Source organism: Pan troglodytes, chromosome 8, assembly GCF_028858775.2.
Source record: "Pan troglodytes isolate AG18354 chromosome 8, NHGRI_mPanTro3-v2.0_pri, whole genome shotgun sequence".
NCBI lineage: Eukaryota > Metazoa > Chordata > Mammalia > Primates > Hominidae > Pan > Pan troglodytes.
Window position 1 is genome coordinate 85,468,962 of NC_072406.2, and position 27,883 is coordinate 85,496,844.

The 27,883-nt window shown below is 42.8% G+C and overlaps 4 protein-coding genes across 23 annotated transcripts in view; 2 read left to right on the forward strand and 2 right to left on the reverse strand.

Moving 5' to 3' along the window:
* Positions 1 to 17,274, forward strand: part of FAM149B1 (family with sequence similarity 149 member B1) — a 78,596-nt gene extending 61,322 nt beyond the window's left edge. For 7 of the 12 annotated variants that reach the window (XM_009458700.5, XM_009458698.5, XM_510611.9 and 4 more), the window contains 7 exons: positions 2,834 to 2,958; positions 5,181 to 5,284; positions 8,017 to 8,241; positions 9,899 to 10,022; positions 10,275 to 10,400; positions 14,394 to 14,466; positions 16,038 to 17,274. In XM_009458700.5, the coding sequence (XP_009456975.2) occupies positions 2,834 to 2,958; positions 5,181 to 5,284; positions 8,017 to 8,241; positions 9,899 to 10,022; positions 10,275 to 10,400; positions 14,394 to 14,466; positions 16,038 to 16,111 (851 nt within the window). In that variant the 3' untranslated portion in view covers positions 16,112 to 17,274. Of the gene's footprint in view, positions 1 to 2,833; positions 2,959 to 5,180; positions 5,285 to 8,016; positions 8,242 to 9,898; positions 10,023 to 10,274; positions 10,568 to 14,393; positions 14,467 to 16,037 lie in introns of those variants that run through there. The other 5 variants (XM_063780760.1, XM_063780762.1, XM_063780761.1 and 2 more) reach the window with 3 other exon arrangements.
* On the reverse strand, positions 8,379 to 22,343 carry DNAJC9 (DnaJ heat shock protein family (Hsp40) member C9). 4 transcript variants are annotated; one of them, XM_016918584.4, is made up of 6 exons: positions 22,102 to 22,281; positions 21,780 to 21,920; positions 21,015 to 21,269; positions 18,936 to 19,022; positions 16,755 to 16,853; positions 8,379 to 9,649 (listed from the first exon to the last, which is right to left on the reverse strand). In XM_016918584.4, the coding sequence occupies exons 1-5, from the start codon at positions 22,279 to 22,281 to the stop codon at positions 16,800 to 16,802; spliced, it is 717 nt and encodes a 238-aa protein (XP_016774073.2). In that variant the 3' UTR covers positions 8,379 to 9,649; positions 16,755 to 16,799. The 4 variants fall into 4 exon arrangements, with proteins under 4 accessions (XP_016774073.2, XP_054516228.1, XP_009456970.3 ...); XM_009458695.4 differs by having other exon boundaries at positions 9,625 to 9,697; XM_054660253.2 differs by lacking the exon at positions 16,755 to 16,853 and having other exon boundaries at positions 8,379 to 9,697.
* The window catches only part of LOC107966746 (putative uncharacterized protein DNAJC9-AS1), a 45,004-nt gene continuing 39,400 nt past the window's right edge, over positions 22,280 to 27,883 (forward strand). For 2 of the 5 annotated variants that reach the window (XM_063780775.1, XM_063780776.1), the window contains exons 1-2: positions 22,280 to 22,475; positions 23,388 to 23,545. In XM_063780775.1, the coding sequence (XP_063636845.1) occupies positions 22,280 to 22,475; positions 23,388 to 23,545 (354 nt within the window). Of the gene's footprint in view, positions 23,084 to 23,387; positions 23,546 to 26,655; positions 26,857 to 27,883 lie in introns of those variants that run through there. The other 3 variants (XR_010146636.1, XR_010146637.1, XM_054660255.2) reach the window with 2 other exon arrangements.
* On the reverse strand, positions 22,499 to 27,706 carry MRPS16 (mitochondrial ribosomal protein S16). 2 transcript variants are annotated; one of them, XM_063780777.1, is made up of 3 exons: positions 27,563 to 27,706; positions 26,856 to 27,116; positions 22,499 to 22,596 (listed from the first exon to the last, which is right to left on the reverse strand). In XM_063780777.1, the coding sequence occupies exons 1-3, from the start codon at positions 27,573 to 27,575 to the stop codon at positions 22,499 to 22,501; spliced, it is 372 nt and encodes a 123-aa protein (XP_063636847.1). In that variant the 5' UTR covers positions 27,576 to 27,706. The 2 variants fall into 2 exon arrangements, with proteins under 2 accessions (XP_063636847.1, XP_508171.3); XM_508171.5 differs by lacking the exon at positions 22,499 to 22,596 and adding an exon at positions 25,837 to 26,087.

The window sequence follows — 27,883 nt, forward strand, 5'->3', positions numbered from 1 at the left end:
TAAAATAGCCTCAGGTAGGTCCTTCAGGAGGTATTCCGGAAGAAGGCATTGTTACCACAGGAGATGACAGCTCCATGTGTGTTACACAACCTTTGAAGACCTTCCGGTGGGACAGGAAGTGTAGGTGGAAGACAGTGATATTGATGATCCTCATCCTATGTAGGCCTAGGCTAATGTGTGTGTTTGTGTCTTAGATTTTAACAAAAAGATTAAACAGTAAAAATTAATTAAAAAATAGGCAAACCTCATAGAATAAGGAAATAAAGAAAAAATATTTTTGTACAGTTGTACAGTGTTTGTGCCTTAAGCTGTTATTTCAAAAGGATCAAAAAGTTAAAAAAATAAAAAATTTATAAAGTCAAAAAGTATAACTAAGGGTAATTTTTTGAAGAAATTTTTAAAAATGTAGTGTAACCTAAATGTACAGTGTTTATAGACAGTCCAGTAATGACCTAGGCCTTCACATTCACTCACCACTCACTCAGTGACTCACTCAGAGCAACTTTCATTCCTGTAAGCTCCATTCATGGTAAGTACCCTATACAAGGTACCTGTACCATTTTTATCTTTTGTACCATAATTTTATCGTACCTTTCCTATGTTCAGGCTTGTTTAAATATACAAATGCTAACCATTGTGTTATAGTTGCCCCCAGTATTCAGTACAGTAACATGCTGTACAGGCCTGTGCCTAGGAGCAACAGGCTGTACCATTTAGCTAAGGTGTGTAATAGGCTGTATCACCTAGGTTTGTGTAAATACACTCAGACTTCACACAACAGAATCACCTAATAATGCCATTCTCAGAAGGTATCCCTGTTGTTAAGTAACATGAGTGTAAAATGGTAAGTCATGTGTATTTTACCACAATAATTTTTTTTTTTTTTTTTTTTTTAAGTAGCAGGCCAGATTTGACCCATGGGCTATAGTTTGCCAACCCTGCTCTACAATGTGATCCCCATGAGAAGCAGTGGCATATAATGATTAAAAGTACAGACTTTGGGCCGGGCACAGTGGTTCACACCTATAATCCCAGCATTTTGGAAGGCCGAGGCGGGTGGATCATGAGGTCAGGAGATCAAGACCATCCTGGCTAACATGGTGAAACCCCATCTCTACTAAAAATACAAAAATTAAGCGGGTGTGGTGGCGGGCACCTGTAGTCCCAGCTACTTGGGAGGCTGAGGCAGGAGAATGGCATGAACGTGGGAGGCAGAGCTTGCAGTGAGCGGAGCTTGCGCCACCACGTTCCAGCCTGGGCGACAGAGCGAGTCTCTGTCTCAAAAAAAAGATACAGACTTTGTTGCCAGACAACCTGGGTTGGACCACTGGCTCTGACACTAACTTTATTTAGATTCTTGGCTAGTTGCTTAACTTCTTTGAGCCTCAGTTTATCTATAAAATGAGTATAAATACTAATATCTATTTCATAGTATTGTTTAAGAAATAAACCAGTTACATGAAAGTATATAGAGTAGTTCCTGTAATATTTAAGAGCTCAGTAAATGTTAGCTGTTGTCATTACTTTTTATTATAATACCTGGAAGTACAGAAAGAGAACACTTGCAGTTTTGGCTTTGTCATGGACCAGTTGGTTCATTGTTGTTAGAACAAACTGACAGGTGCTGGTACAAACCTATCTCTATTATTAGAGCAACTTTCCCAACCTCTATGTGAAGAGAAAAGCCAAACTGCATGCAGGTTTGCAATATATGCAGTAGGGCTACATGGTCTGTGAACTGTAACCTCAAAGTATATAAAACTCTGGTGAAATGTAATCACCTATTTATAACTTGTTTTTATAATGATTTTAACTTTTAATCAAGACAGTTTTAAAGTCTAAATTAATGAAGAAAAATATTTATTTTTTATTTTTATTTATTGAAACAGGGTTTCACTCTGTTGCCCAGGCTGGAGTGCAGTGGGGCCATCACAGCTCACTACAGCCTCAACTACCTGGGCTGAAGCTGTCCTCCCACCTCAGCCTCCCAAGTAGCTGGGACCAAGGGCACGTGCCACCATGCCCAGCTAATTTTAATTTTTTTTGTAGAGATGGTGGTCTCCTTATGTTGCCCAAGCTGGTCTTGAACTACTGGCCTCAAGCAATCTGCCTCAGCCTCCCACAGTGCCGGGATTACAGATGTCAGCCACCATGCCCAGCCTGCTTGGTCATTTGTATGGTGTCTTGCTCTTAGTCGTATTTTCTATTTCTGCTTTTGTTTTACATTCTACATCTGTCAATTCCAATTTCTGAAGTCCTTGCTGATCCGACTATGCTGTTCCTGCCTGCTCTTTTTCAAGATGCCTTGTTTCTTCGTGGATGTGATTCTTAACAGTGATTTCTAATCTCATAACTTTACCTGTGGGAATTGAGGTCTGGATTAATGGTTTCCCTAGAGCTATACTGTCCAATAGAGTAGGCACCAGCCACGTTTGGCCGTAAGTTAAAATTAAATTTAAAATTCAGCTCCTCACTCCCTAGCCACATTCTAAGTGCTCTATAGCTATAGGAGGGTGGTGGCTACTACCACACTGGACAGCACAGTTGTAAAATATTTCTGTCAACTCCAAAGGTATGTAGGACAACTGTGCCCTAGAGATCTTTTTCTCTTTCTGCCAGGTACCAGTAGGCATCATCAGCCTGGGAAACCACTTTCAACTAGTCTTGGTTTGAGGGGTTTTTTTGAACCATGCAGGTGGCATAAAATTGTACTGCAAAGATAAGTGAAGCCTTGTTTGAGATTATGAATTCTCAGGAGAGATCTTTTTTCACAATACTGTTGCTGTGGGCCAGAAGATTATCCATGGATAATATATCCTGTTCCTTTGCCCAGATGATGAGAGTAATGTTGCAGTTACCAGACCCGATTCAGAAAGTTCCTGTGTGCTGAGTGAACCACATCCTTTGGTGTTACCGCGAGTGCCACAGTCTAAGGTGCTGTCCATTACCTCAAATCCGGTAAGCCCCAGAGGGATCAGTTGGAGACCCCAGGGCTACTCTCACCAGAGGAAATTTGCTCAGAGTTGTTTGCCTTACTTGTATGATTTCTGACTCAATATGTTTTAGTACAGTTATGTGTTTATCATAATAATCCAGTGACTCTTTGCATTGGTTTCAGTTTAAAATATTAATAGCAAATTAGAGTTGATAAATATTTATCAGTCAGCTCTTCTAAGGAGGCATCTGTAAGTTGTGCAACCTAGAATCAACCATGTGGTCAGCCTAAGTCTGTTTTGGGAAGAATGGAGGATACCCTTATGATAAAAATGACTCATCTTAGATTCTCTATGATTGTCCTTTGAACGCCTCCTTCGAGTTTTTCCTTCCTTTTTCTCTCAACTTGGCCCACCCTGTTTATTTTTTATTTTTTCATTTTTTTTGAGACAGTCTCGCTCTGTCACCCAGGCTGGAGCGCAGTGGCATGATCTCGGCTCACTGCAACCTCCGCCTCCCAGGTTCAACCAGTTCTTGTGCCTCAGCCTCCTGAGTACCTGGGATTACAGATGTGCACCACCACTCGGCTGATTTCTGTATTTTTGGTAGAGACAGAGTTTCACCATGTTGGCCAGGCCAGTCTCGAACTCCTGGCCTCATGAGATCCACCTGCCTCAGGCTCCCAAAGTGCTGGAATTACAGGCATGAGCCACCGCACCTGGTCCCTGTTTGTTTTTTAGAGAGAGGAGTCTCACTGTGTTGCCCAGGCTGGTCTCAAACTCCTGAGCTCAAGCCACCTTCCCACCTCAGCCTCCTGAGTCGCCACCATACCCAGGCTGTTTTTGTTTTTTAATATTTAAATCTGTTAACTTTTTTGCCTTTTGGATGTTTAGTACTCATAAACCAGGTATAAAAATCAAACAAAAACAAAGAGAAAAGCTATTTCAAGTGAGTCTGAACAAGCACAAAGATGGTATTTCTTGCAGGAGGCAGATGAGATTGGTCTTATCCCTGTGTAATGATTTATGTAGTCTCAGTTCCTACACAATAGTTTCCTGGTGTTACTTTTAAGGTGGAAAAAAAAACCAGAGAAAGGTGTTGGCATATTGGCCAGATGTTATACAGCTGGATTTACAAAACAGGTATTTAAAAAGAAAATTAGGCCAAGGTGGGCGGGTCATTTGAGGCCAGGAGTTCAAGACCAGCCTGGCCAATTTGGTGAAACCTCATCTATACTAAAAATACAAAAACTAGCTGGGCATGGTGGCAGGCACCTGTAGTGCCAGCTACTCTGGAGGCTGAGGCAGGAGAATCACTTGAACCTGGGAGGCAGAGGTAGCAGTGGGCCGAGATTACGCCACTGCACTCCAACCTGGGTGACAGAGCAAGACTCCGTCTCAGAAAAAAGAAGAGAAAATTATGAAGGCTCGTAAGTCACCACACCAGGGATGAACCAGGTAAATTAATGTTCCCTTTGCGGTAGTAAAGCACTGCTGCATGTTGAACTGGTGTGGCCGTGGTTTAGTGACCTAAGCCCTGAATAGTTAGACGTTCTGGTCGCTGATGACCTAAGAAAGGAGAAGAGTTAATTCAAACATTCTGAAGAGAAAGAGGAAGGAAAATACATTCTGTGGCAGCGGAGACTGCCAGAAAAGCCAATGAGCTGATGACCTGAGAAAACAAGCAGGGCTCTAGGGGGGCAATGCCAGTCCAAGAAACATTACATCCTGCTAAAATTAGAACAGATAAGCTTACCTCCTAGTACAGAGTCTTCAGGATTTAGGTTATCATTGAGGGCTGACCTGCTCCACAGGTAGTGAAAGAGAAGGATTAGTTTGTACAGAGTGCAGGATTGTGTGATGATGAAAGAGATTAAGTTAGAGTTTCCCCTTATTATTTTCTATTATTGTTCCATATTTTGTCTGTGAGTTTTCTCTTCTATTTTAATGTAAACAATAATAATAAAGGTCCTCACTCCCCGTAAGAGGGCTGTTAATTGTTTTCATCCAGATTGATCAGGCTTCCCCTACCTGCTGTCATTTAGGAATGGAGAGGAAAGGAGGGACCCTATCACATGGACAGTTGACTTGGGGTCCCAGCTACGGGCCCCAAGATGTTATAAAAATTAAAGCATGGGGATAAAGTATAAATAACCAAATTGGAAATATTAACTTTTGGCAAAGTTGGAAAACCAAACAGGTATCTTCTCCAACTGATCAAGAGTACTGTCTTCTTTCAACACGTAGATGAGTCTCTGTCAAGCAAGCAGACATCAGCCAAATGTGAATGATCTCTTGGTTCATGGAATGCCTCTACAGCCAAGAAATCTCTCCCTAATGGACAAGCTCCTGTAAGAAGTTCAACATTTTCAGACTATACAGTGTAAAAGGGAAATAGAGGGAAAGCAAAATCAGTTTATCAGTATGCATGTATTGAGTGCCAACCAAGCAACCACAAAAACTCCTGGGGAATAAAACATCCAAGGGACATGGTCTCCACCATCAGGGGGCTGATAATGTAACTGGAAAGAGAAGACATACGTGGGTAAAAAAAGACCTAACCATATGCGGCATTTTTGTAACTGAGTGCCATGTGCGTGCTGTCCAGAATGAGTGCTATGACAGCCCCAAAGCATTCTGGTGGGTAAGTGTAGGTTTTGAACTTGTCCTTGAAAGATGGGGCTTTGGATAAGCAAAGGAGAGCAGCAAGGGCATTCTAGGTAGGAGGAATGATATGGGGAAAGGTTTGGAGATAAGAAAATACAAAATATTTAGGAAAGATAGCAGATCACTTTTGACATAGAAGAACGGAAAATAGGTCAGAACTTTAATGCTTCTGATCAAAGATAATTGACAATCTTCTAGAATTAAAATAGACCATGGTGTGATTAGCGGGAAAGAAGTGACTATGGAACTAATGAATGTTAGGACCAGATTGTGGAGAGTTTTGAGTGTCATGTTTTTGGGATTCATCCACGTTGTTGTGTATGGCCTCCTCCCTTGCTGAGGAGTATTCTATTGTAATACACACAATTTATCCATCTGCTCTCCTGTTAATTAATTAACACGGGTCATTTCCAGGTTAGAGGTATTACACATAATAAAGTTACTCTAAATATTCTTGTATAGGTCTTTTTTGTGGTTTTACGGTCTCATTTCTCTTGAGTTGATACCTAGAAATGAAAGGGTCATAGCACAGGTATATGTTTAGTTTCACAGGAAACTGCCATATGATTTCCCAAAGGAGTTGTACCATTTTACACTCCTTCCAGCAATGTATGAATTTTGGTTTGGGAGCACATATATTTAAATCAGGAATCTGAAAGATCGATTTCACCATAGTGTAAATGGATGGAGTGGAAGGAACTGAAGGTAAGGGGTCAATGCAGGAGTCTCCACGCATGAGCTACTAAGGGTCTGCACTCAAGCGGCCACACAGGGTGAGAAACGAATGAGCTATTTTGGGAGATGATAATGTCAAGTAAGTGAAATTCTATAGAAATAGAGGAATCAAAGTTATCTCGATTTCAAGCTTGAGGGAAGCCTCTGTTGGCGGAAAAGATGGGTTTCTTCTGGGGTGTGTTTACAGTGAGGGGCCATCTCACTGGAAATGTGGAAGAGGTCGGATCTGGAGACCGATCTAAAAGTCACCTGGCTAGAGAAGACAATCAAATCCGGAAGTTCATAGAACAAAATAAAGGTGAACATAGGGCAGCTAAAGCCTAAACATTTTGTAATTAGAAAGCAGTTAGGGTGTGTTTAAAAAAAAAAAAAAAGGCATAAGTGAATTGCTAGAGAGGCAGGAAGACCAGAACAGTCTCCAGGTTTAGCCCTGTTCCTTGATGGGCAGCATCCCTTCAAAGTCCTCCAAGCACGGTGCCATGTTTTGCACTAGAGGACACCAAAATGGCCTGAAAGGTTGAGGAACTTGCTGAAAGCTATAGGAGCAAATGGCAGAGCTTAGCTGCGTTATTCTTTCACTTCTCTTCCATTTAATTGTGCGGATACTCTTAGATGTCTTAAAATAGTCAAATGTCCTCTCACTTGCTTTATTTTATTTTTTTTTTTTTTTGAGACGGAGTCTCGCTCTGTCGCCCAGGCTGGAGTGCAGTGGCGCGATCTCGGCTCACTGCAAGCTCCGCCTCCCGGGTTCACGCCATTCTCCTGCCTCAGCCTCCCGAGTAGCTGGGACTACAGGCGCCCGCCACCACGCCCGGCTAATTTTTTGTATTTTTAGTAGAGACGGGGTTTCACCGTGTTAGCCAGGATGGTCTCGATCTCCTGACCTCGTGATCCGCCCGCCTCGGCCTCCCAAAGTGCTGGGATTACAGGCGTGAGCCACCGCGCCCGGCTCACTTGCTTTAAAAGAAAAAAAAAAAATACACACCTGAATCTGTAGGGCAGTATTTAAGCTACTGAACTGTTTAGGTGTGGTATTATTTTATTTATTGGACGACTTACAGAAAAGGGTTGTATTTCAGTTATTTATGCAAATGGGGCTACTGTGGTCCCAACAGCTCTGGCTCTGGGCAGCACAAGACCCTTTGCCCACTCCCAGCTTTCCAAGGAACCCAAACCCAAATCCCTGCCAGCTCCAACTTGCTCAGCACTTTAATTGCTACAGTGGGAGCCACACTGGTGCCACAACTGCTCCCAAGCAGCAATATTTGTCTTTCAGTTGTCTTTCTGGTGACAATCTTTCAGCACAAAAGAATGCCTCAAACAGAGTAGGAATCATGGCAAATTTTTGGGAAGCACTTTGGAGTAGGTGTCCTTCAGGCTTGCCTTCACTGGTGACTAAAAAAGTGACTGTGATGGCAGGTGGATAATGGACTTGCTTTGCCAAATGTCCATTCTAGTAAATTATGTTTATGATTGAAATAATGTCCCACTTTTAAGAACAGATTCTCATGCCTGAGCTAGAGTACCATCTGGAAACTAGTGTTACTTATTGAAAGGTTTTTATTTTTGCTTTATTTCCCCCTAAATGTAGTTTCTAGTCTAAGGCTTTTTACCCCGTTAGTCTTGTCTTCCTTGACATACTGATCTTTACTTCATTGTGGGTTTCTGATTTGGCTACTAGAGATCTTGATGACAAGCTACTTATGAGGCCTGGGTCCAGTACCATCCTTTCAACTCGAAATTGGCCAAATCGAGCTGTGGAGTTTAGTACATCATCTCTGTCATACACAGTGCAGTCCACCAGGAGACGCAATCCACCACCACGAACTCTTCATCCGATCAGCACGAGCCATTCATGTGCTGAAACACCAAGATCTGTGGAAGAAATCCTCAGAGGAGCCCGAGTGTAGGTTTCAAAAGCAGAACTTCTGGAAACCGTGGTAAAACTAACACATTTTACATACAGAGTTAATTTAAATATGAGACTGAAATCTATGCCTAGAAACTAATCATTAAGTAGTCTTATGACAGATTGCCCATGGGTTTAGATCCAACACAGAATTTTTTAATGGGGTTAAATTTTATTTTATTTTATTTTTTTAGATACAGTCTCACTCCTGTCGCCCAGGCTGGAGTGCAGTGGATGATCATGGCTCACTGCAGCCTCAACTTCTGGGCTCAAGTGGTTCTCCCACCCCAGCCTCCCAAGTAGCCGGGACCACAGGCAGGTGGTGCCACCATGCCAGGTTAACTTTTTGTGTTTTTAGTAGAGACAGGGGTCTTGTCATGTTGCCCAGGCTGGTTTCAAATTCCTGAGCTCAAGCAATCTGCCTGCCTCAGTCTCCTAAAGTGCTGAGATTACAGGTGTGAACCACCGCACCCAGCAGGGGTTAAATAATTTTAATGAAATAGATATTGAATCTTTCTGTTGATCTAGCTAAAGAGTTCTGTCTATTTGTAAAAATAAAATGTTGGCTAGAATACTATATTGGGGTTACAAAAGGAATAAAGAACCTATTTATTTAATCAAACATTTTCCGTGGTGGGAACATAGTCAGTGAAATTCACTCCAAAATAATAGTTAATTCCCCTTTAAGGTTTTTCTGTACCATTGGGATCTGCTTATTCCATTGACAATGAAAACTTCATAAACCTCAGATAAGTAGTTGCTTACATACCAGGAAAAATATCCCTTAGCACCTCCTAGGAAGTGACACTAAAAGTAATCGCCTTTCCCACCCTTCATTCACTACACACTCTGAGCCTCATCATGCAAAAATACCTAGGAGCCAATTTTAAACATAGAATTCTTTTAGCTGTTGATTCACAAAATGTCTTAGGATGATTAATTTCTAAAAATATCCTCAAAGGTATGAGATAATAAGGCCACAGCAGTGTTTTCAATGCGGCTTCCAAGTTAAGCATTATTATGTGGATGTAGCTATATCTATACCAACAGAGCTATAAATGCATTCATTTGGGGATGAGTAGTCTTGATGTATAATTAATCTCTCATTCCTTCTGACAGTACTTTTTTTCAAAGTTGAAAAGTAAGTTGCTTTGTTACTTCTGGGACATGAAAGTATCATTCAGCTTCAATTACTGTCTTAAGGATAAGGAATACTGCAAGCTGCTCCAGATCCTACTGAAGGGAATGAAGGTTTAGGAACTTTACCTGAGAACTATAGTTATTAGGGAAAACGATAACCAGAAGGTCCAGAACTGTCAAGAATTCCATCATCAGCTGGGAATTTACAAATCCAAATCAGCAGAGAAGTGCAATACCAGATAGGGACAAATGTTTTATTCCAGTTCTGTGGGAGAGAAAAGGCCAGCTTCTGTTGTGTACCCAGAGTATAGAGCTTCAAAACAAAATCAGAAAACACTATTTTAAAAACTAATTTTCCAAAAATCCTGAGATCTCTACTTAAAAACATAGGTAGCCTAAAGCTTTCTGTGCACATTAAACTCATCTGCTTCATTTATCTGATTTCTAATCAATTTGCTGGTATTGTTATAACTTCATGCTTTCATACCCTGGTGTTTGTTGGTGGGATCTGCAGCCCAGTGGCACCCAACTCGCTCTCCTCTCCCTCACCGATGCCCCTGAGTCGAAATAATCTGCTACCACCTATTGGCACAGCTGAAGTGGAACATGTGAGCACTGTGGGGCCACAAAGACAGATGGTATGTTTCTTTCATATTGCCTCTCCATGTACTTACCATACAACCTAATGGGCAGTAATTCTGCAGGATCTGTGCCCTGATCTTGATTTATACTGTGTTTTGTCAAAAGTACAAACACAGTGCTAATTTATGACGTGGAATTGGAGCTGTTTGGCCTGCACTTACCATATCTGCCATGGTCGATAGGGTTTTAACTACATACCACATTACAGATAGTTTTCACTGTTTCTGTAACTTTTGTCTCCTCTGCAGAAACCCCATGGCGACTCTAGTCGAGCTCAAAGTGCGGTGGTGGATGAACCTAACTATCAGCAGCCACAAGAAAGGCTCCTTTTGCCTGACTTTTTCCCCAGGCCCAACACAACTCAATCATTTTTGGTAGAGTGACATACTTCCTAGAATGGTCTTGATAGTTGGGGAAAGAAAAGGTGGGGGGAATAATAGTTTGGCAGACTTAAGATTTTATCTAGAGGCTTAACTCAGAATAAAAGTTGAATTTCCAACAATAAAAACAGTGTTATAAATACATTTTGTTCAAATTCTAACTAGTCCCTGATGCCTATTCTTTAATGCCTTATACAGAAATCACAAATTCTAAGCAATTTAACACTTAAGATATGTCTGACCACAAGCAAGAATATTAAATCCCAGTACACATCAGATAAGCATAACTTTATTGTGTAATCCTGTTCTTCTGGAATTACATCAAAAGTGGTCTCAGATTATGATGAGTCCTGGTGGATGAGTGAGTTGGGACTTTAATAAAAAATTTTTTTCAGAAGCAGGCTCTTGCCATGTTGCCCAGACTAGACTTGGAACTCCTGGGCTCAAGCAATCCTGCCTTAGCCTCCCGAGTAGCTGGGACTACAGGTGCACACCACTGTACCCAGCTTAGGACTTTTTCTTTCTACTGGTGTTTTAAATGCTGACACTGCCTACCATTTATTAGGCATTTACTAGCCCTTTTAAGTAATAGAAAAAACCTGATCAGCAATGGGGTCATGCACTGACCTTCCCCATTTGTAGGCTGGGAGCTCGACCCCACATAATCTGCTTTGTGGCAAGAGCACTTGGAGAGCCTGGGGAAGTAACCAGGGACCCCACATCCTGACAGTTTTCAGGATGGTAGTGTTTGCAGCACACTTGTCCCAACTCATGACCCTTGAACCACGGCAGGCTAAAGCACTGCAAAGTTTTTCTTCTATGAGAAGAGTGGTAAGGATAATCAATATCAGACCTCTGTATTAGTTTCCTAGGGCTTAAGAAATGACCAACAACTGGGTGCCTTAAAACAGCAGAAATTTTTTCCTCACAGTTCCAGAGGCGAGAAGTTCAAAATCAAGGTGTCAACAGAGCTATGCTCCCTTTGCAAGGTCTAGGGAAGAATCTTTTTGTCTCTTCCTGGATTCTGGTGGCCACCTGTGATCCCTGGTGTTCCTTGGCTTGCAGCTGCATCACTCCCAATTTCTGCCTTTTTTTTTTTTTTTTTTTGAGACGGAGTCTCGCTCTGTCACCTAGGGTGGAGTGTAATGGCGCAATCTCAGCTCACTGCAACCTCTGCCTACTGGGTTCATGTGATTCTCCTGCCTCAGCCTCCCGAATAGCTGGGACTACAGGTGCCTGCCACCACGCCCAGCTAATTTTTGTAATTTTACTAGAGATGGGGTTTTGCCATCTTGGCCAGGCTGGTCTCGAACTCCTGACCTCATTATCTGCCCACCTCAGCTTCCCAAAGTGCTGTGATTATAGGTGTGAGCCACTGCACCCGGCCTTTTTTTTCTTTTCTTTTCTTTTCTTTTAAGACAGGGTCTCACTCTGTTGCCCAGGCTGGAGTGCAGAGCACAGCTCACTGCAGCCTCAACCTCCTGGGCTTAAGTGATCATCTCACCTCAGCCTCCTGAGTAGCTGGGACTACAGGCGCATGCCACCATGCCCTGCTAATTTTTTTATTTTGTAGAGATAGGGTGTCACTATGTTGGCCAGACTGGTCTCAAACTCCGAGGTTCAAGTGATCCTCCCACCTCAGCCTCCCAAAGTGCTGGGACTACAGGCATGAGCCACATGCCCAGCCTGCCTCTGTCTTTACATGGCTTTCCTCCCTGTGTGTCTGTGTCCAGGGTTCCCTCTTCTTATAAGATACCAGTTGCTGAATTTAGGGCCCACCCTAATCTAGTGCGACTTTACCTTAACTTGATTTATCTGCAAAGACCCTATTTCCAAACTTGGTCACATTCACAAGTTCCAGGTGGACATAAATTTTGAGGGAACACTGTTCATTCTAGTAGACCCCACGAGGCGGACTTAGGGAGAAACTCACCAAAAACAAGAAAAGGAAACATGAGCATTTCTGATTCTTGGGGTTCAGTGTGAACCCCAGAAAGTTTGAGAACTTCTACTGAATTTGCCTTCTTATAATCTGACACAGGACATTTATTAAGTAGTACTTGATGATTATATTACACAGCTAGATTCTCTGAAACTTTTTTTTTTTTTTGAGACGGAGTCTTACTCTGTCGCCCAGGCTAGAGTGCTGTGGTGCAATCTCAGCTCACTGCAGCCTCCACCTCCTCCTGGGTTCAATCGATTCTCCTGCCTCAGCCTCCTGAGTAGCTGGGACTACAGGCACCTGCCACCATGCCCAGCTAATTTTTGTATTCTTTTAGTAAAGACAGTGTTTCTCCACGTTGCCCAGGCTGGTCTTGAACTTCTGACCCCAAGTGATCCACCTACCTTGGCCTCCCAAAGTGCTGGAATTACAGGCGTGAGCCACCGCTCTCAGCCAAACATTTCATTTTTTTTAAGAGACAAGTATCTCGCTACATCACCCAGGCTGGAGTGTAGTGGTGCAATCAGCACACTGCAGCTTCAAACTCCTGGGCTCAAGTGATCCTCCCACCGCAGCCTCCCAAGTAGCTGGGATTACAGGTGTGCACCTCTGCACCTGGCTAAAAACATTTAATTTTTGATTGCCTTAGGAATAAAACTGAACAGATGAAAATGTTTCAGTCTTCTCTTTAAGTTTATTAAAAAAAAAGTAAAAATTACTTACCATTTCTCTCCCCATTTGCTGTCATAAAAAGGGAGATAGCTAGTTGTTTAGTTTATTAGGAATGCTAGCTGTGAGCCGGCTGCAGTGGCTCACACCTGTAATCCCAGCATTTTGGGAGGCTGAGGTGGGCAGATCACCTGAAGTCAGGAGTTTGAGACCAGCCTGGCTAACATGGTGAAACCCGTTTCTATTAAAAATACAAGAAAATTAGCCAGGCATGGTGGTGCATGCCTGTAATCCCAGCTACTCGGGAGGCTAAGGCAGGAGAATTGCTTGAGCCCAGGAGGCGGAGGTTGCAGTGAGCCGAGATCGTGCCATTGCACTCCAACCTGGGCGACAGAGCGAGAAGACTCTGTCCCCCCACAAAAAAAAAGAATGCTAGCTGTCCTGGGCCTGGCACTACAGACTAGCACTTTGCTCCTTGCTGTTTTCATCTAGAATAGGGGCCAGTAAACTACAGTTCCTGGGCTACTCACTTGGCCTACCGCCTTGTTTTGTAAATAAACTTTTATTGGAGCAGTGCCACCAAGCTCATTTATGTGCTATCTATGGCTGCCTTCATACCATAACAGCGAAGCTGAGTAGTTGCAACAACCACCCTATGGTCCACAAAGCCTAATATAATAACTATCTGGCCCTTTGCAAAAAATAAGTTTGCTGACCCCTGATCTCTAAAATATAGGGGCTTCACCAGAAAAAGCTTCCTGAAATCTCTTGATTTCAGTGCTCTCTCAAGGGAACTACTGGGGGATGTTTTTATTCCAGAAGCCCCAGCAGGATGTCATATATAGCTTTATTTGATATTTGCATTTTAATATTTTAGTCGTATCTCTACATTTCTTAATTCCTTGAGGTAACTGTGAAATATTTGCATTTCATAATGCTAAAAAGTAAATGTAAAGTTAAATTTCAATATGGTGGTAAAGTCATAAGTATTTCAATGTTGCTGAAAAGGCTGGTTGTTTTAAATGAAAGCATTCATTTAAAATATATGCAGCAGCCAACAAAAAGAAATGAGACGAACCCCCTTAGAACTAACTGAAATATTAAACCATATGGATTATTTATAACTCCTGATTTCCTTAACGGCATAGTAATAACATTGAAGAATCTGCAATTTTTACAATAAATGGCTTTGTGGGCATCTGGCTTGGGATTTTCTACTTGAAATTCAACCCAGTGCACTCAGCTGACTTTTCCCTCAAGTTGGTAGTCTATGCCTTTTACCACTGTTGATTTCAAGGTTTTCCTGTGAACCTGCTAAAATATTATCCTTTGTGAGAAGATGCATCATAAGAAGTGTCTCCTCTTTTCTCTTGTAGCTGGATACACAGTATCGTCGCTCATGTGCAGTTGAGTATCCTCATCAGGCCCGACCTGGCAGGGGATCTGCAGGTAAAGGTGGGGCCATGGCCCTTATTTACTACTGTGTGGTTGTGTTAAGACCCAGCCTTTGTCTTTTTTCCTACACCTATTTCCCCTTCTTTCAGATTTTCTTGGATTTAATGTTTTCCCACATCTTTGTAAATCACCTAAAATTCATTTTGGAACATGGGGTATAATAAAAAGCTAGGAGAGTTCTATTGCTCAGAGCCAAAAAGTTTCAGATTCCTGTTTTCTTCATACCATGTAAATTAACTCCTCACTACTTTGGTAAACTGCCTTTTTTTTTTTTTTTAAATCTAAAAAGTTCAACCCAAATTAGTCCTTGTTGTAATGTTCAAAATATTCTTTAAGAACATAGCATGGATTTTATTATGCAGGCAAAATCCATATTCCTATGGATTAAACTGCTTTGATCAGTTAATCTGTTAGGCCAAGGTAAGAAAAGAAATTCTAAACCATCAGGATATGCTGAGTCTGATTCTATCGCATTAACTCTTTTTATCTTTAAATTATACTCTGTAGATGTACTAACAAAGAAGTGATGGGAGAAAATTGAGGGATGTCTTTTTTGAGACAGTCTCACTCTGCTGATCAGGCCAGAATGCAGTGGCATGATCATGGCTCACTGTAGCCTCGAACTCCGGGGCTTAAGGGATCCTCCCACCTAAGCCTCCCACATAGCTAGGGCTACAAGCAGTGCCACCATGCCCAGCTAATCTATTTTTTGTAGAGACAGGGTCTTGCTATGTTGCCCAGGCTGCAGGATGTCCTAATTCTTAATTCTTCCTGTGACAGTCTTCTCACCACCATCAGGGTCATTCTTATTATGCCGAAGGTAAATTTAGAAGTAATGGACAGCTGAGATGTTTCCTGTTAATGATCAAAATAATCAGCAACTATGGTAAAAAAAACTAGTCTGCCTCAAACCATCTTTGTAGTCCAAGTGATTTCTCAGCTCAGTTCCCCGTAGCATTGTCTGGTAGTCTTTGAATGCTTTTGTCAGATTCTGCTTTCAGATCTGCATTTGAGCTACAATTTCAGCCACATTGAAAGTCAGGTATAACTGGCTGGGCGCGGTGGCTCATGCCTGTAATCCCAGCACTTTCGGAGGCCAAGGCGGGCGGATCACGAGGTCAGCATATTGAGACCATCCTGGCCAACATGGTGAAACCCCGTCTCTACTAAAAATAGAAAAAATTGGCCGGGTGTGGTGGCAGATGCCTGTAGTCCCAGCTACTCGGGGGACTGAGGCAGGAGAATGAGGTGAACCTGGGAGGCAGAGCTTGCAGTGAGCTGAGATCATGCCACTGCACCTCCAGCCTGGGGGGACAGAGTGAGACTCCACCTCCAAAAAAAAAAAAACAGCTCAGGTATAACTTACGTAACACTGAAGTGGAAGTGAGTAAATCAGACATCTTGCTTCTTTTTAATTAGTGGGCTCTTCTACAAAACTAGTTTACTGCTTTCATACCTTAAGAAAGTCCAATTCATAATTGGAGCAAAAAAGCCCTTAGCTATAAACTTGAGAGTGATTATCAAACCTAGACTGTCTACTAATGTTACTCTATGTCATCCGACAGGTCCTCAGTTACATGGGTCTACAAAATCTCAAAGCAGAGGCAGACCAGTCTCTCGAACCAGGCAGGGACCATAAAGCAAATGAGAAGAATCTATCAGGCTGCAGGAAACATGAGATTTCATGAAGCAGTATTCAGTCATCAAGTGATGCAGAGCTTGTATAGAAGATCGACTAGAAATCATCTTCATGAAGAGTGATTTTGGCACAAGTGACCGAAGAACAAAACACCGTAGCGGCCAAAAATGACATGAGTGTTGTTTCTATCTCCAGTTACTGTCTCTTTCAGCAGAAATTAACCTATCCCATTGGAAAGGCAAGTCTGTACCCAAAGATGCAACAGTGAATAATACCCAAATCACTGCTCATGTTGTCTCTTAACAATGATCAGTTCAATCATATAGGATTTGATGAGCTCACACATACACAAAAAGCAGCAAATCATCAGTGACAATATCACTGGCTTCAGAATACTTCAGCCTGTGTTCATTTCTGGAGAGTTGTACTCAGTTTTAAGTCATTTTGCTGTTGAAAATCTGACCTCATCAAATAGATGTCATTCCTAAAACTCTCTTTAGATGTCCTACCCTATCAGCAGATTAAAATGGAAGGGGTGTGTAACTAAAAACATAAATGTTAAGCATTAGTATAAAGTAACTTCTGTAATAAATTATATCGCATATTTTTTTCAGATAGGACAGCTCAACCTTACGATGCCTACCTGATGCCAGGTGATGCTTATTTTCTTCCTAAAGTAGGTTACTGGTCATATCTTTTTTCCAAATATTAAATGCACCTTGCCAGATATTCTCCTGCAGCTCTAAGGAAAGGAAATCAATTTAAAAATAATTTGTAGAATCTACTATTGAGCCACCAAAGTATAATTCCCTAAAAGTTTAAGAAACCCTGGCAATTAATTCAGCATAAACATATCCTATAAACAGCAGGAGAGGTTCAGCTTTCTGATTTTACTGTGGACCTTTTCCTAAGGGCATTCATGAATGCAGCAACAGTTTTAACTATGGCTTACATTTATTTTAAATTTCACTAAATACAAATCTTGATTGTCATGCCAGTTTTAGATCTTATTAATTTTCAGAATGGATAAATTCAAATAATCATAAATTACGGTAACTTTTTATTATACCAAGGTGTTCTAAGGCCATCATATGAAGACAGATGCTTCAAACAACCTGTATTAAATTATATTTTTAATAAAATTAAAATCTATTTTTAACCTATTTGTAGTCACAAACTGAAAACGTGTCGTCTTTACCTTAGAGCTAAAGGCTTACTTTATGCATATGGTGTATTTAATAGTCTACAAATCAAAGATTTAAACAGTCCCTTAAAAATTCCATATATTCTCATACCAACTCATCTACATAGAAATGAAAATCTCTATTGTTCTCACAAACCATTACCATGAGTTCACTATAACAACTGGATCAATATGGCTTGCCTTTCAAAGTTAAAGAGTCAGAAAGGGGCCTGTAAGAAGTCATTTAGCCCAATTCCCTCACCCTGTGTGTTTTCCCTCAAAGCCAGTGCAATTTTTTTTTAACCAAAAAACTGGACATATTCAATACATACAGTTTGACAAGTTTGGATTTCACTCTTTGTTTTGATGTAGTAACTCTTTTATAAAAGGAAACAGATTCAGACAAGCTCAGTGGCCCAAGTGAAGACATTCAGCAATTAATGGCAGGACTTCAGTAATCAGTGGCAGGACTACAACATACATCTCTTCATGCTAGGGAAACCAGGCTCTCTATTATAAAGCTGACCAGGGCTATTGTTTTCCCCTTTTCTCTCATCCTAAACACCATTCATATTTTTCCTAGGTCACATTTTAGTGGGATCATTTACAAAGCCCCCAGAACTTAATCATCATGTTTTACCTTTTTTATTAAATTATATACAGCTCTTACAAAAATGCTTGAAGTAATTTAACACCTGTACATCAGTACAAAACCTGGCTGAGTAAAATGAAGAGAGGATCTATTCAAGATCATTAAGACCAAATGTAAACTGGGAAGTATGTGGAAGATAGCTGTCCAGCAAGTGTCTGGAAGGTGTTCTAGCTGGGTAGAGAGCCTATTCTAACAGACACGCACATCGCAGAAAGCAGCATGAACAGAACCACATCTTAGATAAGAGTTCTGTGTACAGAAGATCCATGGAGGCAAGTGCTGTCAGGAAGGACACTGCCTCCCTCCACCCTCCCAAATGTCACCACCAAGTTCCTTCAGGTGAGACCTCACACAACGTCAAGTGCTTTCTAGGAAATACTAAGATCAGGTTGAGAGATTCTGCTTGGTCTAGTCAATCTGAAAAATTCAGGCTGGAAAGACACCTTTTCTCAAGAGTTGAATTGACTTTTGCCTTCAAATCTTGCCTGCACCTTGCCTATGATGGCATCAATTTACACCTAAGGACCTTTGAAGAGAAAAATTCCATTATTTCTTTTCTTTCTTGAGAGCAGATTTTTTCCCTCCTCCTTTGGAAGATTTGCAGTACTTTGCTTCCATCTGAGCCAGAAAATTGTCCATTTCCTTTTGCCGATCCTTTTGTCTGCTCTGTTTGAGAAGTTAAAACACAAGCTTTCACAACATTATCCATAGACAGAAAGTACCTAGTGGTTGCCAGGGGCTGGAAAAGTGGAGTAACTACTAATGGGTATGGAGTTTTTTTGGAATGGTGAAAATGTCCTACAATTGGTGTTAATAATTGTAAAACTTTGTAAATACATTTAAAACCACCAAATTGTACACTTTAAAAGGACAAATAGAAGGTATGCGGTTATGTCTTAAAAGAAGAAAACAAAATACAACATTCCAAAGAAAATATTAGCAGTAGGAATCAGATCATTAAAGATGTGGCAACAAACTGCCAAGTTTACCTGAATGGCTGCCTTCAGGCTATCCACGCCTTCATCAAGCCCCAACTCCTTTCTGCTCATTTCTGCTTCTTTGGCCTCTTCCTGAGCCTGAAACAGGAACTCACATGAGACTCAGGGCCACCAGGAAATGCTTAAAATACATACTCTTTCCCAAAAGCAAATCTATAATTGTTTCAATTTTATGAATATATGAATAGACAAAATGAATAGAATTACATAACTATGTCATTCATTAAATGGCAACAATGCTGACAGCAAGCAGTAGATCCTGATTCCAATTACCATTTGTTTTTTACCCAATTCTATTTGCTAGAGGTAGTAAGTACTTTGGCACTCATAAATCACATGATGATAAAAAGGAACATGAGGCCGGGTATGGTGGCTCACAACTGTAATCCCCATACCTTGGGAGGCCAAGGTGGGAGGATCACTTGAACTCAGGAGTTCGAGACCTGCCTGGGTAACATAGTGAGACCTCAGTTCTATAAAAAAGAAAAGAAATGAGCCTGGTGTGGTGGCATGTGCTTGTAGTCCCAGCTACTAGGGAGGCTGAGGTGGGAAGATGGCTTCAGTCTGAGAGTTCAGGCTGCAATAAGCTGTGATCATGCCTCTGCACTCCAGCCTGGGTGATGGAGATGCCATCTCTTAGAAAAAAGAAAAAGAAAAAAAAAAAAAAGGCAAATGATGCAATTGCCAGGATACAGGTATTTCCAATTCCTCTCCTGGAAACCCAATTTACTCCATGGGACTGGTGGTGCCTTGTGAACAACCCCAGTTTAAAATGACTTCTCCCCAGTAGTCAGAAGAACCAACATCAATAAACTCAGTTTTAACATTTATTTACCTAATTTCAAAGCAGCCTCCCTTTGCCAAGTGTTCCTAGAGCATTGTTTACAAAATATCACAAGAACACCTTAGGGCAACAACTATAAGAGGCCTCAACACCCCTTGTGAATTTTATAAGTAGCAATTAATGCTATTAATACTGAGGATGATGATACATTAGGACCCCCTATCCCAATAAGACACCGTTTCCTTGTATTCAAATTCTCTCTTTAAATTCAGCATCCCCCTAAGGTTTGTTGAACAGTCTATCAAAACTATGCCATTTTCTCCTCAAATTCTAGGGAAGTTTCTCAAGCTAACAGTCTACTGTGAATGCAGCTGTGCTCAGTTTCATCTCAGGAAATGATGAACGACTTAAGATAATTGTCAGCTTGAGTCTTAGCAGATGTAGCCTATAAACCAAAATGGTCTTGATATACACTCCACCGTTCCCCTCAGCTCACCAGAAAGGGTGCAGCCTCTTATCTAGGCAAAACAGGCCCTTCAAATTTTCACCGGCAACAAAAAGGTCAGCTTTCTCTCTGCCAGCGTCTCTTATGTAAAAGCTGCAGAAAAGTCCCTGAGGGCACTCAGGAAGGCAGCAGTGGTCCTAAAAGTTGTGTGCTCCTTAAGAGAATCTAACACCTGATGATCTCAGGTTTCATCCTGAACCACCCCCCCAACTCTCCTCACCCCCACTGTCACTGGAAAAACTGTCTTCCACAAAACAGGTACCTGGTATCAAAAAGGCTGGGGACCGCTAAGCTAAAGTTTTTCTTTAAAAAAAAAAAAAAAAAGAAAAGAAAAATTCTGTATCCAACTCAAGAATCAAATTCGGGGCAAAGGCCCAAACATCTGCACTTTTAACAAGACGGTGTCTGCCATTCTCTTCTTACCCCCTCAACCGAGTAAGGATCACTGCCCATCCTGTGTACCCGGGTTCCACTAACTTTATCTCCTGAGGAATGCCTCAGGAATGCTACAAGAATTGGCCCACATGAAAAAATATTTCAGTGCTACTTTACTATGGTGATATTTAAACAATCTATGCAATAAAAATCATCTTGAGCACAACATGCTAGAAAAAGTTTCTCTTGATGAACTGGTATGCCCATTTTATTAGATCAAAACTATAGACCAAGTTAACCCTAGTCCTTATTTCTGGAGTTTTATGTTTACTTCTACTGCTGTAAATACTCTCAAATCCTTTTTGGAAGCAGTCAAAATATAAATCCACAGTATTCAAAATCTTACCCTCCTTTTCCTTGCATTCATCTTCTGTTTCGATTCTTTGACAAAGGCATTATAGGATGGGACCTCTCCGGCGTCAATAGCTTGCTGAATGATATTCCTTATCCTGGGTTCCTCTGTGTACTGCACGCAAAGCACAGACTCCATGATCTGATCCATGTCACCCCTGAAGTCCAGATAGGCCTGCTTAATATCAGCCAGCTCTTCTTCCGAACCTTTGTATGTCTTTTCAAAAGCTTGAATGTCCTCTAAAGATATCTGATGATAAAGGAGATTTGCTTTAACTTTGGGAATTTTGCTTTAAATAAAACGTACATTAGTAAAACTAGAGTTGGGTGTTGAATTGCTGCAATACAACAGTTGCTTGAGTTGAAATTATTGAACCAGATTTTCTATGCCTAAGCTTCTCCGGAGTCCTCCTTTTTAAATCCAATCTTCATAACTGCTAACTAGGGACCAGGGAAGGGAAATTTAAGTGAAATTTCCAAGAGTGAGAGGTGATCCGGAATCAGGACTTACATTTGGATATGTAAAATAAAGCGCATCCGGCAAAAAAAATAAATCGGCCCTTTTCAGTGCAACAATCACATTAACGGGAAATTTAAAGCCCGTTTCAGTAAGCGTGCGTGTATCTGTATTTCAAGGCCAAACTCAAAATTCCTAATTCCTACAAAATTAACACAAAATACAAGATCTTAGAGACAGTCAATAAAGGTTTGTTGATTGAATGATGGTAACAGTCACAAAGAAACCTCCAGAGTCCTTTACCTTTTTAAAGAGTAGCCGCCAATACGCCTCCCAGTCTCGGTCTTGGGTGAGCACAGTAGAGTCCTCGTCCACTGTTCCCTGCTCATCGTACACTGCTCTCTGTTCTCCGTCACTGAGAACGGAATAGACTTTTCCCAGGATCTGAGGGCAAAGAGTATCCGTAAATCACCCCTGCTCCTCCCACCGAAACGGCGGCGCGAGAAATAAAGATCAGAAGGCGCCAAGCGGAGCTCAGCGCGCTCCCCCGGGGCGGGGCCCGGTAGCCAAAAGGCTAGGGGGAGGCCCGCGAAGCCGGTCGGCTTCGGGACGGGACCCTGCATACCTGGAAGCGGCGGGTGGCGTCCTCCTTGTCGCCCTCGCCCACCCGGTCCGGGTGTACCTGCAGGGACACCTTGTGGTAGCCTCGTCGGACCTCGCCGTCGGAGGCCTCGCGTCGCACGCCCAGCACCCGGTAAAGGTCGGCGGTGCCGAACACTTCCTCGCAAAGGTCCAGCAGCCCCATGCCGGGCGGAGATACGACCCCGGAGGAAGCAGCCGCTCCCAGCTGCGCCGGGTACAACCCAGGACTGTGGCTTTTTCGCGCCCAAAAAGCCCAGGGCGCCTGCGTCACAAGCACTGAAGGGGCGTGGCCACGCCGCGCATCCGCGCTTTACGGCGGCCGCAAAATGAGGTGTGGCGAGTCAGGCGCGGGCCCGGGTAAGTAACGCCGGCATGTGGAGTCACAGTCCCCGGCCGCGCGCAGGAGCTAGGTCTTCAGAGAAGTGATGTTGCTCGGGTCTCTCCTCCCCTTGCTCTGGAAATCTGGCGTCCGTCTTACCTTTTAGTGTCCCAGAACAACTTTTTCAAAAAGTTCATATATTAGCTTGAATTTACAAACTGCTGGCCTATTTTTTTAAGTAGAAAACGGCCAAACATCAGCATTCAGCAGTTACACATGGTTCAACTTAACAGATGTGTTTTTTCAAAAATGTTCTTGAAAGGAATAGGTAAAGCTGTAGACCCAAATAATTTTGCACCCCACTAGTTGGAAATGCTGGGGTACTTTCCCTCTAGCCCTGCAGGAAAAAACCCTATACTGAAACCCAAAAAGCACAAAACACGGGTCTTCCAAAAACTCTTACCTAATAGGACTTTCACCTTACACATTGGTGGAGAGAGATAACATGACCCAAGCCTCCGTCTTAATAACATAAACTGCTGAAGCAAAGGCTCTTTCTTTTAATACTGTGAAGTTCACAGCTGGGTTTGAACATGTTGGATCCCAGGTGGCAGCAGAATGGGCTGGAGCAATCATCCAAGAGATGGTGAGAAACTTGGGCCTGGAGACCCAAAGCAAGGTTGAGGCTGGGGATAAAACTTTGTTAGTAGGGTAAACTCACAGAGGAAGTATGTGTATACATATCTTAAAGGATAAACAATGCTAAGTGAATACCCGAGTTGGCAGAAAATACCTTATCAAATATCTTATCCCCTCACTGATGTAGCATTTTTCAGAATCATTCTGCTCTGCCAGTAAGTTTCTGCAAAGTCTCAAACTCTCCAGGATACATTAATATCTTTTAAACTTCCCAGAGTTGCCGTGATTTTCAAAGCATTTCTCTTTCCCAGATCCAAGATCAAACTCAGCTGAAGTCAGTTCCTCTCAACCTGCCCTGGCATCAAAGTCTCAAAGCAAGTGGGGGCCAACCAGCAACAACCCCATGGGAGCTTTGACAACCACAGAATTTGAGATGGCTGGTAATCGTTCTCAGAACATAAAACACAGAGTAAGTCGGCACATTGATAGAACCTCCTCTATAAATTTCCTATATCTTAGTCACATACCAGAGTTAAGCCATCTGTCTTTGCTCATTTTTCCCCCTATGGACAACATAATATGTTGGGAAGGGCTTTCCAGGAGGGCATAACCGGGATATGAGTCTTACATCACTGGGCAAGTTTCCACCTCTAGGCCTCAGCTTCCCTATCTGTAAAACGGAGATAATCATACCTGCCTTCATAATACCTTACAATTGTCACAAATAACCTTGTACACAAAAGGCCTAGGATATATGTAGATGCTTTGCAATATTATCTTTCTTCCAGTTTCTTGTATTTTTTAAGGTATTCAAATACATCCATTTTGACATTTTTCTATATATACATTTGCTACGGAAAATTGAAATCGCACACTGAAATATCCTTTTATTGCAACTCAGATTTTCAAAAACCAGAAAATCAAATTATTATGCTCTAGCCAAATTATGTAATGTTTTCTTTTTCTTTTCTCTGTCACCCAGGCTGGACTGTAGTGGAACAATCACAGTTCACTGCAGCATTGGCCTCCTGGGCTCAAGTGATCTTACTGCCTCAGCTTCCCGAGTAGCTGGAACTATGGGTGAGCAACACCACAGCCAGCTAATTTTTTAAGTTTTTGTAGAGACGGGGTCTTGCTGTGTTGCACAGGCTGGTCTCAAACTCTGGCTTCAAGTGATCCTTCCACCTCAGCCTCCCAAAGTGCTGAGATTACAGGTGTGAGCCACTGCCCCAATGGTATCTTTATATTATTTTTCCTTACAAGTTACTTCAAATTCTTGATGTTGAATTTCATCTCACTGACTTCAGGCTTTTAAAACACATGGGAATACTTGAGACCTAAGAATGGTTGTGAGTCAAATAAAAAAGTAGAACTAAAGTATACTGAAGTTATTCAAATACATTCAAACTATAAAGATCCCTTATAGATTACTGGCATCAATGTAGGAAGGAAAAGATACAAGAAGTAAAATGCAACACTCATTACAGGTTGTCAACATTATTGGTATACAGTTTATCCTAAAACAGAGCAGCTTTCTTAACCTGCTCCATAAAATTACCAGCAAGAAAGAAAAGTACAAGAATAAGGTTCACAGCTGAATTGGCTTGGTGTCCTAATTCCCTATTCCAGTATTCTCAGAAGGATCCCATCTATGATATATGCAGAAATCACAGCCACATTTGAATGGTTCAATCTTGATTCATACTGAACTCCCTTAAGCCCAGCAGTTTCTCATTCTTAAAAGGTAGGTTATTAGAGCCCCAAAGCAATTTTCATAACAAATCTACCTTTGTATATTTAAGAATATGCGTTAAGGCCAGGAGTGGTGGCTCACGCCAGTAATCCTAGCACTTTGGGAGGCCGAGGTGGGCAGATCACAAGGTCAGATTGAGACCATCCTGGCCAACACGGTGAAACCCCATCTCTACTAAAAATACAAAAATTTGCCCGGGCGGTGGCTCACGCCTATAATCCCAGCACTTTTGGGAGGCCAAGGCGGGCGGATCACGAGGTCAGGAGATCAAAACCATCCTGGATAACATAGTGAAACCCCATCTCTACTAAAAATACAAAAAAATTAGCTGGGTGTGGTGGCGGGCACCTGTAGTCCCAGCTACTCCTGGGACTACTCGGGAGGCTGAGGCAGGAGAATGGCATGAACCCAGGAGACGGAGCTTGCAGTGAGCCGAGATCGCGCCACTGCACTCAAGCCTGGGCGACAGAGCGAGACTCCTCTCAAAAAAAAAAAAAAAAAATTAGTTGGGTGTGGTGGCGCATGCTTGTAGCTCCCCGGCTACTCAGGAGGCTGAGGCAGGAGAACTGCTTGAACCCAGGAGGTGGAGATTGCAGTGAGCTGAGATTGCACCACCACACTCCAGCCTGGCAACAGAACAAGACTCCGTCTCCAAAAAAAAAAAAAGAGAGAATATGCATTAGGCAAGACAATATAAACCTCCAATTACAAAAATCAATTAAGAAAGGTTAACTGTTCTTGCACTTGTGGGATGAACATGAAGATCTAAATGGGCCATGAATAGTCTGGCTGGGGGTTTTGAAGCAGGAAGTCTTGGAAGCCAGTAAATTGTAAAGTTGTCCAAGAGACCCAGAGCCCAACTCAAAAGTCCAATCCTCCCATAGCCACTGTCTATCCCAAGACAAAGTCGAAAAAAGCTAATTAGTACCCACACCCAGCTCTAAGTCACACAAGAACAAATCTCTCCCTGGGCCCTGTGCAGGCCAGGCCAGAAGAGCAAGGGCAACTCAGGATACTCCATTTATTGAACTCCAAATCTAACAAAATTAAGATCGCTGCAGTGTTTCAAAAGGACCTTGACCTTGTTCCCACTGCTATGCTCACTGAAGTCAGCTCATTTATGTTTCTGTAGCCTCTGTATCTGTAGCTTCTGCATCTGTTTTCTGAGAAGCTAACAGGACTTCACGTGCCCGTTTCCTTCGCAGTCTCTCAGCATTTGTGATCATCATAGGATGCAGAGGGAAAAAGCCAGCAAGACCTAAAAGTAACAGATTTTTCACTTATTATAACACAGTATAAGCCAATGCTTCCCTAGGAACTCTGTCTCACAGAACTGAGGTCTGAGATCTGACCCAGTGCATGGATGCAAACCATGCTCCTCACTTGCCAAACTCTGTACTACTTCTCCCCGGCAAGGAGACAGTGGATGTCTACTTCCCTAACAATATTCCCCTTACTTTAAAAAACGTAAACTGACAGATGGCCATTCAAAACATACTATTCCCATTTTTAGCATAAAATACCAGTCACCCAAAGTCTTACAAAGGAGTCCACAAAAGGGGCCTCCAGATCCAAAATGCCAATTAGATCACAACTTCAGCTCCCACTTCAGTCCTGAACAGCCTAGAGGGAATGAAAATAACTCTTTTTTTTTTCTTTGAGATGGAATCGCCCTCTGTTGCCCAGACTGGAGTGCAGTGACGCGATCTTGGCTCACTGCAACCTCCGCCTCCTGGGTTCAAGCGATTCTCCTGCCTCAGCCTCCCCAGTAGCTGAGACTACAGGTGCGTGCCACCACGCCCAACTAATTTTTTTTTTATTTTTAGTAGAGACAGCGTTTCACCATGTTGGCCACTCTGGTCTCAAACTCTTGACCTCAGGTGATCCGCCCGCCTCGGCCTCCCAAAGCGCTGAGATTACAGGCGTGAGCCACCGTGTCCAGCCGAAAATCATTCTTACACCTACTGTCCTGGAGCTGACTTCAGTTTAAAATCCCCTCAATAAGGTAAGACCAGAGCTGAGTTACCCAGAAGCTTTTCCATAGGCTTAGAGAGGTGGGCCCCGCAGCCAATCCAATGACGGATCCTGTCTAGGTTGAGGGCAACGAGTTTTTCTCCATGACTGTTGGGCAATGGATCATAGGAGCCCAGCTGCTCTACGAAACGGCCATCCCTGGGACACTTGTTGTGAGCAGCCACAATGCGGTAGAAGGGCCGATTGGTGCAGCCACCCAGGGCAAGGCGGATGGTTAAGTGGCCCCCACGGTAGGCCTTGCAGAGGAGAGTAGCTGTAGAAAAGCAGCTGGTTAGGACACAAAAAACAGCACAAAAAGGACAAAATGACACAGACGGCACAATTCCCTTTTCCCACTGGAATGTCTCACTTCCAATCCATTCCTGTCAATCCAGTTTAGATGCTACTCTTCTTTGTGAAACCCCTCTTGGCCACTCCAGCCAGCAATGACCTCCTCCTCATACCCAAACCCACTCCGCATGGGCTTGCCATTCACTAGGCTCTGTGACCTTGTCGGAGCCCTAGCTGCTTCAATGGGGTGGAAATTTTTCAGCGGTGATTAAGTGGGGAAAAAACTGAGAGAAGGATCAAATGTAAGGCAGTGTGGCTGCTTCAGGTTCGGGTTGCCTCCATCGCGCCTGGGAGAGCACTCCCCACCCGGCCCCGAACTCCCGAGCCCCGTGACCGCCCGGAACGTCTCGCGGTGGCCCGATGACTCACTGAGGTGGACCATGGTGCCGCCGGCCTGCGGCTCCTCGGAGAGCCCCGCTACCCGCACGCACCAGCTCTACGGCCTTGGCAGGGCAGAGAACAAACACAGAAAGAACCTGCAAGCCGACACCAGGCCGCACCGCCAAGCGGTACAAGCCCGAAAACCTCGACTCCGGAAGCGGATGATCCGCTCGCCACGCCTCCTCCACTTGCCGCCCTATACTTCCCACAATGCAACACGGTGACCCCTAACGTACCTTATACTGCTGCAAAAGAGGCGTTTCTCGTGGTGTCTTGTGGGAGTGGCGGTGCGATCCCTCTCAGACTTGT